This window comes from Rhinolophus hipposideros (assembly GCF_964194185.1).
Source record: "Rhinolophus hipposideros genome assembly, chromosome: 1".
NCBI lineage: Eukaryota > Metazoa > Chordata > Mammalia > Chiroptera > Rhinolophidae > Rhinolophus > Rhinolophus hipposideros.
The window spans coordinates 57,001,104-57,021,729 of NC_138047.1; the positions used below are offsets into that span (position 1 = coordinate 57,001,104).

At 38.8% G+C, this 20,626-nt stretch overlaps 1 protein-coding gene across 7 annotated transcripts in view; it reads left to right on the plus strand.

Moving 5' to 3' along the window:
* The window catches only part of ANXA3 (annexin A3), a 59,064-nt gene that overhangs the window by 21,209 nt on the left and 17,229 nt on the right, over positions 1 to 20,626 (plus strand). For all 7 annotated transcript variants that reach the window (XR_013991928.1, XR_013991929.1, XM_081028686.1 and 4 more), the window contains 5 exons: positions 765 to 852; positions 7,633 to 7,727; positions 10,111 to 10,224; positions 13,398 to 13,488; positions 16,505 to 16,584. Coding sequence is in view for 5 of the 7 variants with exons in the window: in XM_081028686.1 (XP_080884812.1) it covers positions 765 to 852; positions 7,633 to 7,727; positions 10,111 to 10,224; positions 13,398 to 13,488; positions 16,505 to 16,584 (468 nt within the window). In the remaining 2 variants the exon portion in view is untranslated. The remainder of the gene's footprint in view (positions 1 to 764; positions 853 to 7,632; positions 7,728 to 10,110; positions 10,225 to 13,397; positions 13,489 to 16,504; positions 16,585 to 20,626) is intronic.

A 20,626-nucleotide genomic window follows, 5' to 3' on the forward strand; every position in this document is an offset into this window, starting at 1 on the left:
AAAATATCATGTAAGTACATGTTTACTTGGATTTTTCTCAACATCTTTGTGGCTGTCCTATAGTCTCTTAAGCACTTTTAAGATACTTTATTCTTTCTGCAGGATGATCTTTCCCAGCTTACTGATATGTTTCTAATTTATGTGTTTAAAATTAGTATTGTGGCATTTTTCATATCCATGCTATTCCTGAAGATCTATGTCAGTGGAGCTTTCAGAAGAGAATTTATCAGCCATAATTGCACATCCATTAAACAAAGCTTAACAGGCAGTCCTCATGGAGTTTTCATTTATGGATCCTTTAGTGTATGGTTCCCCAAAGACAATGGTCAACATTAATTAAAACATCTTGAAGTCTGTAAGCCAGAATTACTTCTGTGTGAGATGCAGTGAAGAGCTTTGAATTATCACTTGAAAACAGAGGATGTAGGAAATTCACACTTTGTCCTTCCTTTGATGCAGATGCCACTTTAAAGCAAGTATTCTTCAGAGTCACCAGGATTAACATAATTCATTGTTCTGGTAAATACGTGTTTTATATCGCTAATTTGTTACACAGCAGAAGAAAGAGAGGCCTCATTATATATGCGGTAGATGTCATATTGCCTGCATGTCTACGCACAAGAGACTTACTGAACCACCCTTGAAGGAACAGGAAGGTGTACAAATTATGGGTTTGTTATATGTTTCCAATATGCATGTGGGAATATGCATATAGACGAAGATGTCATTTTGAACTAGGAGGACTTTCAAATATTTCCTTCTAGGTGGGACACCGAGGGACAGTGCGAGATTATCCAGGCTTTAGCCCATCAGTGGATGCCGAAGTGATTCGTAAGGCAATCAGAGGAATTGGTGAGTAATGCTTTACAATTCCTTTCTTTTTATTTTAAGATTTTTATTTAAAAAAATATAGCTAGCACACAACATTATATCAATTTCCGGGGTGCACCATAGTTGTTCAATATTTATATACCTAAGGAAGTGATCACCATGATAAGTCCAGCAACCATCTGACACCCTACTATGCTATCATATTATTAATGCCTATATTCCCCATGCTGTACATTACATCCCCATGACTTAATTTATTTTTTACCTGTAGATTTCGACTTCTTATTCCCCTTCACCTTTTCCTCTCTTTTTTAAATGTTCAGTTAGAGTTAACATTCACTATTATTTTGATTAATTTCAGGTGTACAGCTTAGTGGTTAGCTATTTGTATAACTTAAGAAGTGATCCCGCTGACTAGTCTAGTACCCAGCTGGCACTATACATAGCTGTTACCATATTATTGACTATATTCCCTGTGTTTTACTTTACATCCCCATGACTACTTTTTAACAATCTATTTGTACTTCTTAATCCCTCCTCGTTTTTCTCCTACCCCTCAACTCCCCTCCCATCTGACAACCATCAAAATGTTCTTTGTATCTATGAGTGTATTTCTGTTTTGCTTGTTTGTTTATTTTGTTCTTTAAATTCCAAATATAAGTGAAATCACATTGCATCTGTCTTTCTCTGTCTGACATGTTCTACTCAGCATAACACCCTCATGCCATCGCACATGGTAAAAACCCATTCCCTTCCAAGGCTGAGCAATATTCCATTGTATCTACTGGGGGTGCCAAAAAAATGTATACACATGCCGTGTATTCATCTTTTGTTATCGGTATATATTGTGTTACAACTTTAATACAGTTTTTTTCCTTTCTTAAAATGTATATACAGTTTTTTGGCACCCTCTGTGTGTACCACCTACTCTTTATCCATTCATCCATCAGCGGACCCCCAGGCTACCCCTACATCTTGGCCATAGTAAACAATGCTGCAATGAACATATAGATGCACATGGCTCCTCAAAGAAGTGTTTTGTGTTTCTTTGGTTAAATACTCAGAAGTGTCCTTCTTTGTCTCTTGTTATAGACTTTGTTTTAAAATCTGTTTTGTCTGGTTTACGTATTGCCACCATAGCTTTTTTTTTCCATCTCCTTTTTCCATTTTCATGCTGTAACCTTTTTCTTCCCTTTACTTTCAGTCTGTGTGTCTTTCAATCTGAAGTAAGTCTCTTATAGGCAGCACGTGTAAGGTTTTTGTTTTCTTATCCATTCAGCCACCCTATTTTTTTTTAAATTTTTATTTTAAGTGTGTTTTTCCAAGAACCATCAGCTCCAAGTCAAATAGTTTTAATCCAGTTGTGGAGGGCGCAGCTCACGCTGGCCCAGGGATCGAACAGGCAAGCCTGGTGTTAGGAGAATTGTGCTGTAACCAACTAAGCTAACTGGCTGCCCCAGCCACCCTATGTTTTTGATTGGAGCATTTCGTCCATTTACTTTGAAAGTAATTGTTGATAGATATGTAGTTATTGCCATTTTACTCAATTTTTAATTTTTTCCCCCATCTTAAAGAAGTCCCTCTAACATTCTTTGTAATAATGGTTCAGTGGTGATGAACTCCTTTAGCTTTTCCTTGTTTGGGAAGCTCTTTATCTGTCTTCTGATTTTAAATGACAGCTTTGCTGGGTACAATATTCTTAGTTGTACGTCCTTGGTTTTCATTATTTTGAATAGTTTGTGCCAATCCCTTCTGGCCTACAAAGTTTCTGTTGAGAAATCACCTCCCTTATAAGTTACTAGTCTCCTGTCTCTTCTGCTTTCAGGATTCTCTCTTAATCTTTACCTTTGCCATTATAATTATAATGTGTCTTGGTGTGGGCCTCTTTTAGTTCATCTTGTTTTGGACTCTGAGCTTTCTGGGTTTATATATCTATTTCCTTCATCAGGTTAGGGAAGTTTCCAGTCATTATTTCTTCAAATAGGTTCTCAATCCCTTGCTTTCTCTCTTCTTTTTCTGGTACCCCTATGAAGTGAATGTTGTTATGCTTGATGTTGTCCCAGAGGTCTCTTAAACTATCCTCATTTTTCTTGAATTCTTTTTTTTGTTTTGTTTTTTGGCTGTACCGATTCAGTGTTTTCTACTACCTTGTCTTCCAAACCACTGATTTGATCCTCTGCTTCGTTTAGTCTGCTGGTGATCCCTTCGACTGCATTCTTCATTTCAGTTATTGCATTCTTTGTTTCTGAATGGTTCTTTGTTTTTATGGTTTCTATGTACTTTTTTGTGCTTACTATCTCTTTATTGAAGCTCTCACTAAGTTCCTTGAGCAGTTTAATAACCATTGTTTTGAACTCTGTCTCTGGTAGGTTGCTTGCCTCCACTTTGTTTAGTTCTTTTTCTGGAGTTCCTGCTCTTTCATTTGATGTATTTTTGTGGTTCCTCATTTTGGCTGCCTCTCAGTGTTAGTTTCTGTGTATTAGGTAGATCTGTTTCCCAGCCTTGGCAGTGTGGCCTTATGTAGTAGGTGCCCTGTGGGGCCCAATGACAGTCTCCCTGGTCACTTGTTCCGGTTGCTGCAGGAGTGTCCCTTAGAGTTGAGCCTTTATTGCTGTTGGCATATCAATGGGTGGGATTGACCCTCAGGCTGACTGGCTGTGGGGTTTGGCCACATCCACAGCTTATGGGCTGCTGTGCTGGAGGTTTACCCCATGGAGCAGGATTCACCCCAGTGGGCTCTTGTGTCTGTTGAGACTACCTTTTGTATGTGCCACTGTGGGGCTAATTGGGTGGTGCTCTGCTGAGGTCTGAAGCCAACCTCCAAGTATGTTGATTGGGGCCTCTTAGGAAGGGCTTCAGTTCTGGCCCAGGTAAGCCACTGCCTGTGACTGGTCAGGGACTACGAGTAGGAGCTATAAAGCAATCCACAGCCAGTTGCTGCCTGTGCTGGACCTGGGGGTGCATGGGAGAGGCCACACTCTCAACCAAGGATGCCTCCCACTAGTACTGGGTTTGGGGTAACTTTGCAAAAAGCCGGGACCCCAAGGCCTGCTGCCACCTGCCAGTTCCCTTGCGGTTCGGCTGCTGATAAAGCCTCATGTGGTGTGGAAGTTCAGTGAGGCAGGGTCTTAGAAAGTCACCAGGGTGGAGCAAGTGGAGTTCACCAGACCAAGTCAGAGTCAGATTTGGCCATGGGTGTGGGGGAGGACTCAACACAGGAAAGATAGAGCCTGCCTACCAGCTGCATGGGAGAAAGACCCCACACAGGGAAAATGGCAATCTCCCTCCAATACTCACCTCGAAGCCACACCACTCAGTCTTTCTCGTATGTCTCCGAGGCTCCCCCCCACCCCCAGTCACTGTCTCTCTACTGGTGTCCATGGTGAGAACCTCTAAGCAAATGAGACTGTGGGCCATTTAAGAAGATGTCTGTTTCCCATAGCTTTCCATCCCACCTGGATGGTCGGAATCCTCAATGTTTTTCACAGCCAGACATTGTGGGGGCTCCTCTTTCTGGCACCAGTACTCTGGTCTGGGGAGCCTGGTGTGGGGCTGGGGTCCCTTGCTCCTCTGTGGGGACTTTCTGTAGCTGAGATATCTGTCCTGATTTTCAATCGCCACATGGAAGCTTGGCACCAGCCTGTTTCTCATCCCTGCCCCTCCGACCAGTCTCAACGTGGCTTGTTCTTTATCTCCTTAGTTATACAACTTCTGTTCAGCTAGACTTCAGATGGTTCTCCAGGTTGATTGTTCTATAATTTAGTTGTAATTTTGATGTGTTCATGGGATGTGGCAAACACGGCATTTATCTACTCCACCATCTTGGATCTCTCTTCCAATTCGTTTCTTACTGTTAAAGCAAATCAAGAAAGTTACAGTCTAAAAGTTCAATGGTTCAGTTTGCCCAAGTTGGCTTCCTTGATCAAAGGAATTGTAAAGTGCTTTTAAGTTATGAAATAATGAGGAGAAGTATAGGGAACCCAGTTTTATTAAATCTTAAAATTTGCCATATCTACTTAATATTAAACACACCTATCACCATCACTGCTACCAAAAATGGTACTTATCATCATCATAAATTATTACAGATACAATCCCTGCCATTTTTTACTGCATCTCATTCCCTAGAGACAAATACTATCCTAAATTAGAGTTTATTCTCACGAGACTTGTAATTCCATAACTACATACGTATGTACATATTGTTTTGCATGGTCTCAAACAGCATAAATTGAAATCATGCTTTATGCTGTATACATTCTTCTGCAACTTGTTTTTATCCCTTAACATTATGTTGTTGTTTTTTTGAGATTTATCCCTGTTGATATGTTTAGCTCTAATTCATTAATTTTAACTGCATAGTAGTCTATTGAATTACTATATCATAAGATAAGACTATTGATGGAATGTTTAAATTGCCTACAATTCTTTTCTATTACAATATAAAACAATGCATTGAATATTCCTGCTTATGTCTCATGTGCGCATTTACTAACATTGCTCTACAATGTAACAATTAGAATTTCTAGGTTGAAGCAGCTGTTCATCTGCAAATGAGAAATTTTACCAAACGTCTCTCTGAAATGTATATAGAAAGTTACATTCCTAGAAGTAATACTTGCTTCATATTCTCACCAGTACTTGTTAAGGCCTTAATGATTTGGTTTTTCTAATTGATTGGGACTAAAATTGTATCTCATTCTGCCTGTGTGTTTGTTTCCTCTCTCCTCCACACCCCCATGAATGATTTGGTTACAAGAAGCTTCGTTTCTTGTTTGTTTGCCTCTACTTCCATGAATGACTTCTTCATGTCTTTTATTCATTTTTCAATTGGATTGTCTTCATGGTTGACAAGATTTTTATTTATAAATTCTGGATATCAAACTTTTTTTCTTAATTACAGGCCATGAAAATGTCTTCTTCTCTTTTAACTTGGGTTATAATAAATTTTATTGCAAGTGTATGGGTCTGGAATGTTTGAGAGAGGTATGGAGAGAGACATACACGTTTTAGAATCAGAGGTTTGGGTTCAGATTCCTCCTCCACCCCATGATCAAGACTGTTGCTCCATAGAGAAATCAGAATTTTCTCACAGGAAACAGATTCATGACACATTTCAGCCTCTCGTGACATTAAATCATTACTCACTGGCAATAGCCTAGATCTTCCTGTATAGTCACATGCTAAAGCAGGCTCCCTACAGCATCTGAGCTAGTAGATCCTAATGACCTGGTATGTGAGCGAAGGGGTATCAACTTCATCCTGAAGGTTACAGAGAGCCATTATGATTTCAACCAACAGATCGCTATGATCAAGTGCATTTAAAAAAACTTTACTTAGGCAGTAATATACGGTATAAATTATAAGGGGATCCTGTTTGGATGCTATTGAAATTTCCAATAAAATATAATGAATGCACAGAGGCAGAGGAGAAGACAAATTCAAGAGATGCAGATGATTGATGATTGCTACACTGTAGGGAGAAAGAAAAAGAAAAGAGTACAGGATGACTCCCAGGATGTTTGGTTGGATGACTACATCCATAATATGTCATTGATGAAAAAACAGAATGAAAGACAAGTTGACAAGTTAGAGAGGAAGTAGCATGAACTCAACCTGGAGCAAGCTGAGTTTGAGATACGTGTGCAGTGAAGTTGTCTAATCATGCACCAGCACATATGCCATTACAGGTCCAAATTAATAATCGGACTCACAGAATGCAACTGGGCTTTAATCTAATTCTATGTTTTCTTAACTGTACAGAAGAATAAAAGCCCTGAAATACAGTGGAGCAGCATCCTTCATTGGGAGGCTCAGTAGCTAACCAAATACATTTTTTTTTTTTGCCCCATCAACGATGTAGAGTGTGCACCACTGATTGCCAAGGTTGTGTATAGCCAAAAGGGGTGTGGGTCACCTCCACACAGAAAAGGGGAGCCTAGCATTCCAATTGATCTTTTATACCATTCTAGTCATGCACGTCCAAGGCATGCAAGCCAACTCAGAGCTCCCCAACCCAGGTGTAGTCCTCTACTGCTGCAGAGGCTGACACGACTCCAACGTTATCTTAATACTATAATTATCAAGAAACTAAAGATGTTGAGGTCATTCTCAGGCAAACCAGCATTAGCCCTGGCCTGATGTTATTCTTTACTCAGGTGCTAAGTATGTGGCTGTGGAATGCCTGAGAGAGGTATGGGCCAGAGAGAGATATGTATGTTTTAGAGTCAGAGATTTGGGTTCAAATTCCTGCTGCGCCACTCTAAAAGCTGCATGACTTTGGCAAGTGAGGTAAGTTTTCTAAGTGTTGGTGTCTTCATCTTTAGGACAGCTTAATTGCCTACTGTCTAGGGCCCCTGTGAATATTAAATATGACAATGAATAAAAGGTGCCTAGTATTTGGTAGGTTGTTAGTAAATGTTAGTTCCTTTTTTCTAGAGGAAAAATTTTGATACCAAGTGTAAAGATAAGGAAGAGGAAAAAAAGGTGATAAGACAGTAATGGAACCTCATACAAGTGAAAAATCCGAGTGCAAAAGCAGTACATTCCTGTGTTCCTCCCTCTGTCATAGGAATATTTGGGTAATGATTGTTTTCTTCCCTCAAAACTATCCAAGTAAAGTTACTTTTCTTTTCCAAAAGCTAAGCAAACAAAGAAATAGAGGTTTCAACCTGCTAAAAACCTGGAATTAAGATGCCTCCCTGTCTGCGTTTGTTTCAGAACATTAGTCATTTTTCTTTTGTTCATGACAAATGTTAAGCATTTTGGGGTTGATAGCAAAATTATTTTCATTTCATTTAGGAACTGACGAGAAAACGCTCATCAGCATTCTGACGGAGAGGTCGAACGCACAGCGGCAGCTGATTGTTAAGGAATATCAAGCAGCATATGGAAAGGTGCATTTTGATGAATTTAACAGGCAGTAAAGAGCTAATCACTGATGGACCAGGGATGGTCCCACCGGATTATGCACACAGATCTTTTGTTTGAAGCCAAGTGTAACAGAAAGTACCCTGTGTATTCAGTCAACAGCATGGAATATGCGCCCTGATTTTGCCCTTAACCAGCTGAATGGCCTTGGGCATGTTACTTGTTCTTTTTGGACCTCAATTTCTTCACCTGTTAAATAAGGAAGGGTATCTTAGATTTGTGTCTCTAAACCAGGAATGATTTTGCTCTCCAGGGAATATTTGGCAATGTCTCCGGACGTTTTAATTATGACAACTGTTGGGAGAGAAGGGGATGTTTCTGGCATATGAGTGGGTAGAGGTTAGGGGTGGTGCTGAACATCCTACAAAGCATAAGAAAGCCCCCACAAAGAATTATCTGACCAATTATCTCATAAATCCCGTCTTAGATGATCTTTAATTTCTCTTCCAACTTTAACGTGTTTATGTAATTATAGATTTAATTCATTTGGCAAATGAAGACTTACTAAGTACCAGAAACTATACAAGAACTATACAAGAACATTTTGTGTGTGTTTTCCAGTTTATTTGTTCAATAATGAACTACTCTGTGTCAGGAGTTGGGCACTACTCTGTGTCAGAAGATATCCTAGACATTGGTGATTCACTCATATAAAAAGCTGATCCTCTTCTTTCATGGAGCTAACATTCTATTAAAAACTAATAAATGAATAAAATAAATTCAGATATTGGTAAGTACTGTGAAAGAATTAAAGTGGGATGATTGACAGAATGACTGGTGAATGGCTCCTTTAGATCGTGTGGTAAAGAAATGTCAGTGAGGGCTTATCACCTTACTCTCAGCTAAGACTAAGGAATACTAAGTATTTTGCTATGCTTGATCTAGAGGGAAGAGCATTTCAGACAGAAGGTATAGTAAATGCAAAAGCCCTGAGGCAAAAACAAGCTAGGAATATTTAAGAAACAAAAAGAGTTCCAATATGGCAGGAGTGTAGAAAGCAAAGGGGAGAAAAGGCATGAGATGAAGTTGGAGAGATTTAGAACATGCTGGTCCTTGGGGTCTTGGTACAGAGTTTAGAGTTGATTCTAACAATAGAGAACCACTGGAGGTTTGTAAGCAAGGGAATAATATGATCTAGGTTATATTTTTATAAGATTATTTTAGGTGTTATGGCTAATGAACTGTGGAGGAGAAAAAGTGGTAAGAGAGATCAGTCAGGCTGTTGGGTCCAGGTGCGAATTGAGAATGTCTAGTGAACATCCAGAGGCAGCTCAGGCATCTCCTGCTGAAGGTTTTCCAAGCCTCAGACTCCATTGAGACACCCCTCTCAGATACTTAACATTCACGCTTTACCAGATACTTAACATATTATACTGAAATTTTATCTGTGAATATCTGTATTTTTTCCATTAGAACATAATGTCCTAGGGGCAAGGATTATGTCTAACTCACCTATAAATGTCTAGCACACAGCAGGAGCCCAGCAAACATTTGTCCTTAAATGAATTGCCAAGCTTCTAGGCAAGGCAACACACTCACGTATAGGGAACATGAATGATCCATTGACCTTTCAGGATTTCCAGAATATGGAGGAAGGAGGAGGTGAAGGGTAACAATCGTTTCTCACAGTGGAATAGAAGGAGAGCATGTGAAATAAGATTCAGTTGGAAAGTCTTGGGCTGAGGACAGATGGTAGTGGAATTTAATTTAGCATTTAGAGAGGAAACACCCTGTGGCAGTTAAAGCAGAGCTATTTGCATTCAATTTTCATGAAGGAGCGTGCCGCGCCCCCCAGTAGGACCTTCAGTCGCATGGTAGACATTGGTCTGTTTCCACATTGTCATAGAAGCCAGCCTCTTTCAGAACTGAAAATTATCACGAGCAGGAAAAATAATTATTCAATAACACTTTTTGAATATTGGAAATAGAAACCATGTTACTTGCCTTAATCAGGGAGATGGACTATACTTACATAATGCTGGGTGTGAATTATAGGGCTCCTCCTCCTCTTCCTCTTTCCTCACCCCAACGCAAGCATTGAGAGTATCAAGGGCCTAGGAAATGCATTTGAGCACACAGTTACTATCTGTGGCACGCATGGAACCCCTTCCACTGGCTTTCCTTCAGAAAACCTTCTATAATACAGAACATTTTGGAAGTTATCATAGAATACAGATTAATAGCCATAGAAATATTTTCAGTATTTCTGTTTATTCCCTGTGGATGGACATATTTTCATCTGAATTGTTATATATGTTTGGCTTTCACTAGGTGACTTTGAAGAAAGAGAAAGGAAGAGTATGTGTCGTTTACCTTTTTACTTTTTTTTTCTCATTGTTTTTATTTTAGGAACTGAAAGATGATTTGAAAGGAGATCTCTCTGGCCATTTTGAGCACCTCATGGTGGCCCTCGTGACTCCTCCAGCAGTGTTTGATGCGAAGCAGCTGAAGAAATCCATGAAGGTATGAGCCCTACACAAGCTATTTCTGCCCAGGATTTGACTATGTCATCAAAAGTAGTGACTTTCTTCCAGCGCATTTTTGAGATACGGGTGTCAATGTGATAGATTTGAATGTCATTTTGATTCTGTGTGCTCCATTTGGTGGAACAATCCTGAAATGGGGAGCAGTTGTGGAACCTCGAGCCCACATGTTCCTGGGGCTAAAAGGATATTGTCATACCCTAATTTTGTTTTTTTTTGACCTGAGGAGTCAAATTCTCTATTTTGTTGTCACTGAGAATGAATGGCACCATTGTCAACACCACTGCTTAGGCCAAAAACTTAGTATTATCTTTGACCCTATGCTTTCCCTCATTCTTCAGAGCTCTCAAATCTATCTGCAGGTCCATTCGCTTTACTCCAAAATGTATCACAAATGTGTGTACATCTCTCAAAATCCATTACCAACATTCTATCATCTCTTGACTAGACGTTGTCAGTAGCCTCCTAACTGGTCCTTTTGCCTCCATTTTTGCCCGACTCAGATTCATTCACACAGAATAGCCAAAATTATTTTTATAAAGTTATTTTTAGAATCAGATTTTACTATTCACCTGTATAAATCGCCAGTGGCTTTCGATACTGAAAATCAAAACTCCTTACCATGCCCTTTACCACCTAACACAGTTTGGCTCATGTCTATCTCTTTGACTTTTAAAAATTCTATTTGTATCAGTCAGCGTTCTCCAGAGAGGCAGAATCAATCAGTACACAGGACGTAAATGTTTATCGCAAGGAGTTGATTACATGATTATGAAAGCTGGCTATGCAAATCCAAAATCTGAAGGCAGGCTGGAACTCTTGGCATGAGCTGAAGGTGCTGCCCACAGGTGGAATTTCTTCTTCAGAGAAGCCTCAGCTCTTCTTTTAAGGCCTTTCAACTGACTGAATTCAGCCCACCTAGAATATCTAAAATAATCTCCTTTACTTAAAGTCCAATTGATAATAGACTTTAGTTACATCTACAAAGCACCTTCACAGCAACACATAAATCAGTGTTTGAATAACTGAAGACCGTGGCCTGGCCAAGTTGACATGAAACTGACCATCACACCATCTCTTCCCTCTACCCCCTGACCACACCAATTCAACAAAGATCCAGCTTAAGATCCAGCAATTATATCTTCATCCCGGTCAGCTAAAAAGAGTAAAGGAAAAGGAAGGGTTCATCCCTGATCTTTAAGGACGCTCAGAAATTGCGCGTGATACTCACATATCTTACAGCAATAAAAATTTAGTTATATGGATAAACCTAGCTCTAAGGGGAGCTGAGAAATATAGTATTTACTTGGGTAGTTATGTGCTAAGTTAAAATGTAGGGGTTTCTATTATGAAGCAAGGAAGATAAAAGATGTGTTGGGTCCACTCAATTATGCTGTGAACCTAAAACTGCTCTAAAAAATGTATTTAAAAATGTATTTTTAAATGCTGTGAACCTGAAACTGCTCTAAAAAATGTATTTAAAAATGTATTTTTGTACATTTTTAAATGTATTTAAAAATATAAAAGTGTATTTAAAAATGAATAAATTGGGAGGGGAGTTAAGCATGGGTGAAAGGGGAAGGGATTAGGAAGTACAAATTGGTTGGTACACAGTAGTCATGGGGATGTAGGGTATAGCCTAAGGAATATAGTCAATAATATTGTAATAACCAGGTATGGTGCCAGATAGGTACTAGATCTATCAGGGTGATAGATGGGAATGGGTCGGGGACAGAGTGAAAAAGGTGAAGGCATTAAGAAATACAAATTGGTAGTTAATACTGTACGGGGAATATAATCGACAGTGTTGTAAAGATCATGTAAGGTGCCAGATGGGCCCTGGACTTATCAGGGAGATCACGTCATAGACGGTGTAGATGCCTGACCCATGCGCTGTACACCGGAAGCTAAAGTAGAATAATATTGAATGTCAACTGTAACTAAATAAATAGGTATATATAGTCACGGGATGTGGAGTACAACATAGGGAAGATAGCCTATAGTATTGTAACAGCTATATACGATGTCAGAGGGGTAGTAACTTGGGGGGGGGCGGTTATCACTTTATGAGGGGTTTAAATGTCTGTTACGTTGCTTTGTACACCTGAAACTAATAAAAAATAAATTTTAAAAAAGCAAATTAAACTTTTAAAGAAGAGATATTGGGGGCAGCTAGGAGTCTGTCACAGAGGGACAGAATTCAGCCTCTCTTCATAAGCTGCATTCGCCTCATTTAACCAGGTCTCACAGTACATGGCTTCTCTTGGTGTCAGTGTGATTCAGTGACCTCAGTGTAGACTGAGGCTCAGGGGTAACTAAGCCCCAGACCAAGTGGGCCCATGACATACGTTACTGAAGCTTTAAAAACCTCCGTGTATGAAGAGGATAATACATGCTGACCAACCTTGTGCATTGGTATAGGGATGAACTCATTCAAAAGAATTGCAGAGACCTTTCTAAGTATAAGGCTGCGTTTGAATGCTCCCTTCTGATCTTCAATGACATAGGCTTTTCCCTTTATATTCCTAGAATTATTCAATTGATTTTTACACTAGGATATGAAAATTTTTTGAAAGTTTTGATGTCCGTTAACTCCACATGATTCATGTTATTTTAATACTAAAATATGGAGAATTAGAAAACTGCTTTAGAGCAGTATAGGACTGTGGGGAGGGAGCTGTGAGCTGACAGTGGGCCTTGCAGCTGCAAGGTCATTCCCATGGGAAGCCTTGCCTCGGGATCCTCCCAGAAAGTACAAGATAACACTAATGCAGTCACAGACAACAAACTGGCCAATACACAAGACAAAATGTTCTAATAATACCTGCTTTTTCTGCTAATACTTATTTGTCTAGATAACTATTCTAAGACTGTATAAAAACTGTGTGTGAAATAAAGACTACGCCACTGCTCCCCTATCTGTGGACGGTGGACCTCCCAATCCCAGCTTTCCTGTCTCTGTGTCTTTTCTTAATTTTGTCACCCTTCCCCCTCAGGCTGAGCCCTCCCAGCCACAGGGGCCTCAGCATAGGACCTTATGTTGATTTACTCAAAACTGTTCTTTTCATCTGTATAAAACAAGGTATTGAGAGTGAAATGCATGAAATTAAGCTTTTCAAATCTTCTAAAAATAGATTTCCTTTTCCTTTTTAGGGCACTGGAACAAATGAAGATGCATTGATTGAAATCTTAACCACCAGAACAAGCAGACAGATGAAGGCAATCTCCCAGGCCTACTACACAGGTAGTCTTATTTTCTGTTTGCTTTTACCACTGTCCACACATATACGAGCCAATGTTACTTTTCCCGGAAACCCACCAATCTCTTCTCCACAAGGAATTTTGAGAAGGCAAGACATGAAGAGAAGGACACATTCTAAAATGGGCTAAAGTCTGTGGATTTTCATAGAAAATTTGAATATGCTTGAGCTAGAAACTGCTCCATAACAATGGCATTCACACCTTGCTCTTGGCAATCACTGCTTAATTAAGTCAACTATTTTCACCAATGTAAGACTCAAAGCATTGTATATTAATATTATATGTTAAAAACCACTTACGTCAGCATCATGATTTTGGGTGTGGGAAATTAGATGAACCATTTAAGGAATATGGTGAGTATGTGGATTCAGTATAATTAGCTGAAGTCCTCATAGTCTGTCAGAAGTGTAAAAATGCATTTCTGACATTAACTATACAGGGTTCACATGACTTCACAAGTTGGAGCACAGGCCCCACAAGGATACCCTCACTTCAGACACCAGCCACAAGCTTAAGTGTTCCCAGCCCACATGCACTTCTGACCAAATGGCTACAAATTCAGGGATCCTCACTACTCCCTCAGTAGCTCACTAGAATGACTCACAGAACTCAAGAAAGTGCGATACTCACAGTTCTGGTTTTACTATAAAGAATATAAATCATGGCCAGTCAAATGAAGAAATGCATAGGGAGAGGTCTGGAAGGGTCCCCCGTGCAGAGCTTCCACGTCTGCAGGGTGCATGACCCTCCCAGCACATTGATGTGTAATTACCAACCAGGGAAGCTCACTTGATCTTTGGTATCTTGAGCTTTTATTGGGGTTTCATTACATACACATGATTGATTGAGTCACTGGCCACATGATGGAACTCATCTGCAGTCTTCCTCCAACCCCTGGCAGTCAGGCTGATATCATGCGGTTCAAAGCCTGACCTGTCTAATCCCATGGTTGGTCTTTCTGGTATGACTAGCCCCTGATCACTCAGATCCTGAATCATCTTGTCAGCAAAAACTCAGGTATGGTTCATGATACATGCTACATCCGGGTACATAATGTCCCAAAGAGCATCACTGTGAGGCATGGGTGGAGAGCAAGAACAGAGATTTAAAATAAGTGGACCCTGTACATAACAAACTATGCAAAACAGGCTACAACTAGTCAGTAGTAAAATATGTGAGCACATCATTGTTATTTGTTATGGAAAAATAGTATGTTTTAGGGTAACTTTCTTATTTTTGAGCGCTATCAAATAGTATAATCTAGATGTACAAATTAAGATTAGAGTTCGGTTCAGTAAAACAGCAAAATAACAGTGGCTCAGATAAGATGTAAATGTATTTCTCTCATATGTAGAAGAAGTCCAGTGATAGACAATTCTACGACCGGTAGGACAGCACCTCAAAACTTTCAGAAATCCAGGAATCCTGCTTACTTTTTTTCAGGAATTCTGCTTACTTTTATACCATCACTAACACGTGGCCCTTGTCTTCATAGTCCAAGATGGCTGCCTGGGCTGCAGTTATCAGTCAATGTACCAGTCAGTAGGATGGTGGAAGGGGCTAAGATGAGTATGAGCAATCCCTTAAGGAGATTCCTCAGCAGTGTCACACCTGTCTGCCTACACTTCATTGCCGGGAACTTAGTCATGGAGCTGTACCTAGCTAAGAGGAAAGCTGAGAATGTAGTCTTCACACTGTGCATATGTCTTAATCAATATCAGGGTTCTAGTACTATGAAAGAGGGAGATAATGGAAATTGGAAGCCATACTAGCAGCTTGCCCACTCTGGCTTTCCCACAATACATCTGAGGTGTGATCAAACAATACAGTGCATGTTTAATTTTAAAATTTTTATTACAGTAAAACACACATTGCCATTAATCCCTCTCAAAATACTCCCCCTCACTTCGAATACATCCCATTATTCTTGCCACTTTCTAAAACAGTTCAGGAAGTTCTCTTTCATGAGTGTCTTTAGTTGCTCTGTCGTGGCTGCCTTGACGTCTTGAATCGTTTTGACTTTGAATCATTTTTAAGAGTTTGAAATCACACGGTGCCAGATCCAGTGAATACGGTGGATGAAGACACACGGTAATGTTTTTATTTGACAGAAACTGCCATATACCAGAAGTGATGTGTGACATGGAGCGTTGTCATGATGGAGGATGATTTATGGCATGCTTTAAAACACACCTTCTCTCAACTATAGCTCACACCCGATTGACTGCATGGAACAAGTTGAAACTTATCACACACTGTTACTAAGGTTTGATGCACCTTAGTATTAAAGATCCCTGCCTTTCTGTTGGATGGCACTCAGCAGCAGCATTCACTGTATTTTTCAATCACGAGAGGAAGGTTCTATGTCACACGTAACTTCTGGTACATCAATTTCTGTCAAATGAAAACATTATGGTGTGTCCTCATCCATCTTATTCACTGGATCGGGCACCATGTGACTTCTGGCTCTTCCCAAAGTCAAAATGACTATGAAAGGTAAATGTTTTGAATAGATTCAGGACATTGAGGTAGCCACCACAGCACAACTAAAGACACTCATGAAAGAGGACTTCCAGAACTGCTTCAGAAAGTGGCAACAACGATGGGATAAGTGTGTTTGAAGCATGGGGGAGTATTTTGAGGGGGATAAATGGCAATGTGTCTTTCACTGTAATATATATATTTTTAACATCCACTGTATTTTGTGATCACACCTCATACGTTCCTTAGTGCCATTATCGGATGAAATGGACTGTGATTTGGTCCAGAACGGCAATTCTTTCTGTTCTTGTGCATCTACCATAGCACACACTACAGTAATAGTTACAAGAAGAATGTATCCATCTCAGAAGAGCACCATGAAGTTAAACTTTAAAAAAAGGCAAATCATTTTTTTTAATCAGTTACTCATTCCTTGCCAATGTTGACTTTAAGATTTTCTCTGTTTTATAATAATTTTCAGTTTGTCAAGGCTTAATTTCATTCTTATTTGGTTTCAGTATATAAGAAGAGTCTTGGAGATGACATTAGTTCTGAAACATCTGGTGACTTCCGGAAAGCTCTGTTGACTTTGGCAGATGTAAGGTTTTATTTTTTATTTTTTAATTTCTCAAGAAGCTGCATGCCCAACAATAATTATTAGGGAGTTTAAAAATAACCAAACTGAGTCAATGAGTTTGCAATTTTCTTTATGAAATGATTCACTCATTTTACATTTACATTGCCACCAAACAGTGTAATATTTAGCCACCATTGCAGCCGTTATGGAAGGCAGTGTGGAGGTTCCTCAAAAAATTACGAATAGAATTACCATATGACCTAGGAATCCCTCTCCTGGGTATCTACCCAAAAAATTTGAAAACATTTATACGTAAAGACACGTGTGCTCCAATGTTCATTGCAGCTTTGTTTACGGTGGCCAAGACATGGAAACAACCAAAATGTCCTTCAATAGATGAATGGATAAAGAAGTTGAGGTATATATACACAATGGAATACTATTCGACGTTAAGGAAAGATGATATAGGAGCATTTGTGACAACATGGGTGGATCTTGAGAGTATAATGCTAAGTGAAATAAGTCAGACAGAAAAAGCAGAGAACCATATGATTTCATTGATATGTGGTATACAAACCAAAAACAACAAAAGAACAAGACAAACAAATGAGAAACAAAAACACATAGACACAGACAATAGTTTAGTAGTTACCAGAAGGTAAGGGGGATGGAGGGTGGTAGATGAGGGTAAAGGGGATCAAATATATGGTGATGGAAGGAGAACTGACTCTGGGTGGTGAACACACAATGGGATTTATAGATGATGTAATACAGAATTGTACACCTGAAATCTATGTAATTTTACTAACAGATGTCACCCCAATAAATTAAAAAAATAGAAAAATAAATACAAATTGGAAGTTACAAAATAGTCATGGGATGTGAAGTACAGCATAGGGAATATAGTCAACAATATGGTAATAACTGTGTATAGTGTCAGGTGGGTACTAGACTAGTCAGGGAGAGAACTTATTAAATTATATAAATGTCTAACCACCTTGTACACTTGAAACTAATATAAAATAATATTGAATGTCAACTGTCATTGAAAAATAAAAAATTAAATTAAAAAAAATATATAGGGTGGGTGATGAGGGTAAGGGGGATCAAATATATGGTGATGGAAGGAGAACTGACTCTGGGTGGTGAACACACAATGGGATTTCTAGATGACGTAATACAGAATTGTACACCTGAAATCTATGTAAATTTATTAACAATTGTCACCCCAATAAATGTAATTAAAAAAAAAAGAAAACTTCCCAGCCAAACACGAAATCAAAAATTACTATATAAAACATTAAAGGCAAAATACAAAAAGACAACAGAATACATATACATACATGTTACTGTATACATTGAATATCATTTCAAGATTACACACTAGACTCCACCAGCGTTTGCCTCTGTGGAGAAGTATGGGACAGAGAATGAAGGACAAGATTGGAAAAAAAAAAAGGCTTCATTTTCTCTGTATACTTAGAATTTTGAATATATGCACATATTACCTACCCAAAACATGTAATTAAAATATGTAATTATTGATTATTCAAAAATATATATATATATTTAGCCACCGTTGTAAAACTATAACATAATGATGTAACTGAAAAACCTTTTTTTGGTTAGTATATGGATTAAAAATGTTTTGATCATGTTTCACAATACATTAGGAATGTTCTGGTATATCATCTGACATAAAGTAATGGTTTATTTCCATTATAAGTGTCTCCGTTTGTAAGAAAATGTTTTTTTCTTCTAGAATCCAAAGAATATGTATTTCTTTTGTTAGCATTTTAATTAAGTAGGAAGCAAGCTACAGAAAAATTATCTTCAGAGATGGGTATATCAGTCCCGGGATTTTTTTTAAAAAGTGACTTGCTGCAACTTCATCCTCGCATCTTTGGAACAGTCGCTAAACCATTTATCACCATGTGACCAAATGCGGCCACACCTTGCTGTCATTTTTTAGGAAGTTCATGACTTTATAATAAAGGTGGCAAGGTCAAGGATAGATATAATCACAGGTGTGAGTAAAAGAGGAAGTAATTTCAGTCCCATGTCACCAACCTCTTTCAGCTGCCTCTTGCAGCTGATTTACAGCCCTTAATGTGTGAGAGAAAAATCTCAACAATGGTCTCAGCCTGAGAGCTGAAACAACGCTTGTCAAAAGTGGGAACCCTATGCTACTAGAAAACAATTTATCCCAATTGTGGTTTCAGTTGTTTTAAATGTTTGAAGGTTGAACCTACAAACCCAATTTATGAGGCATTGGTGTAAACGTACACTCCCAGAGGTTTGTATTCAAAACTCTACACATCCATTTGCGTGTGCTCATGCATGTAGGTATGTGCCCACAGGAGACAGTGGAGAGTGCGGCTTCAGGGCAGGGTTCTAGAATCAAACATACCTGGAATCTTATGGTCCCATGTTGCCTACTAGCTTTAAGTGCCTAGACAAGTTACTTTAAGCCTTAAGACCTTTGTTTTCAGATCTGTAAAATTAAAAGAATGGTAGTACTAACCTCTTAGGGTCCTGTAAAGATAGATGATAGATAGCTAGCTAGCTAGCTAGCTAGCTAGATAGATAGATAGATAGATAGACAGACAGATAATATGAAGTACAAATAGAAAGTAATCAGTACATGGTAGTGGCAGCTTACTATTATTGACAATCAGCATTTATATTATTGGAAAGAATGTATGGTGAGAGAATAAGATGGCAAACTAACGGTAGAGTATTAGTGGCACTGAAAAAAAACAAATGAAATCATGCAAAAATCAGACAGGCATACAAGGATCTAATATTTGAAAGTAAAAACAAATTGTTTTTTAAATATTATAGCCAAATGTTTTCTTCACCTATAAGTTTCAAAACCATTCAGGCCATCTTCTTTGTCCATCTCCCAGCTGCTATAATGGACTGAAGTGTTTGCACACAAGCCCACACTCAGACTTAGTGACAGAGCCTTCAGTAGCAGAGTTGGTGGGAAACTTCGAGGTTGTTGTTTTTTTTCCCACTAGATTTTATTTTTTAGAGCAGTTTTAGATTTTCAGAAAAATTGAGTAGAAAGTACAGAGAGCTTCCATATGCCCCTCCTCCCACCCCTCATGGTTTCCCTTATTATTGACATCTTACATTAGAGTGGTACGTTTGTTACAGTTGATGAATGAATACTGATACATTATCATTAACTAAAATCCATAATGTCCATCAGGGTGCGCTCTTTGTTATACATTCTATGTGTTTTGACAAATGTGTAATGTCAGGTGTCCACCATTACAGTGTCATACAGAGTAGTTTTACTGCCCTACAAATCCTCTGTGCTCTAATTCATTCCTTTCTTCTTCCGAACCCCTTCAACCACTGATCTTTTTATTCTCTCTGTAAGTGCCTTTTCTAGACTGTCAGATGGTTGGAATTATACAGTATGCAGCCTTTTTAAACTGGCTTCTTTGCTCAGCAATATGCTAAGTGTCTTTTCAAGGCTTGACAGCTCATTTCCTTTTTATCGCTGAATACTATTCCATCACAGAGGCGTACTCCTGTATGTTTCGCCTGTTGAAGGGCATCTTAGTTTTGGCAGTTAGGAACAAAAACTCCTGTAAATATTCATGTGCAAGTTTTTGTGTCAACATAAGTTTTCAACTCCTTTGGGTAAATACCAAGAAGCTCAATTGTGTGGTAAGGTATAGTTTTATTAAGAAACTACCAAACTGCCTTCCAGAGTAACTATACCATTTTGATTTCCCACCAGCAAAGAATGAGAGTTCCTCTTGTTCCAAATTCATGCCAGCAATAGGATGATGAAGGTGTTTTAGATCTTAGCCATTCTAATTAGCGTGTAGTGCTTGCTGTTATTGTTTTAATTTTTAATTTCCTGATGGCATGATAATGAACATCTTTTCATATACTTTCTTGCCATCTGGATATCTGATGTCTATTCAGATCTTTTGCCCTTTTTTCAACTGGGTTGTTTGCTGTCTTCTTGGTGAATGTTAAAGAGGTCTCCATATATGTTGAGTACAAGTCCTGTATCAGATTTGTGTTCGTCAATATTTTC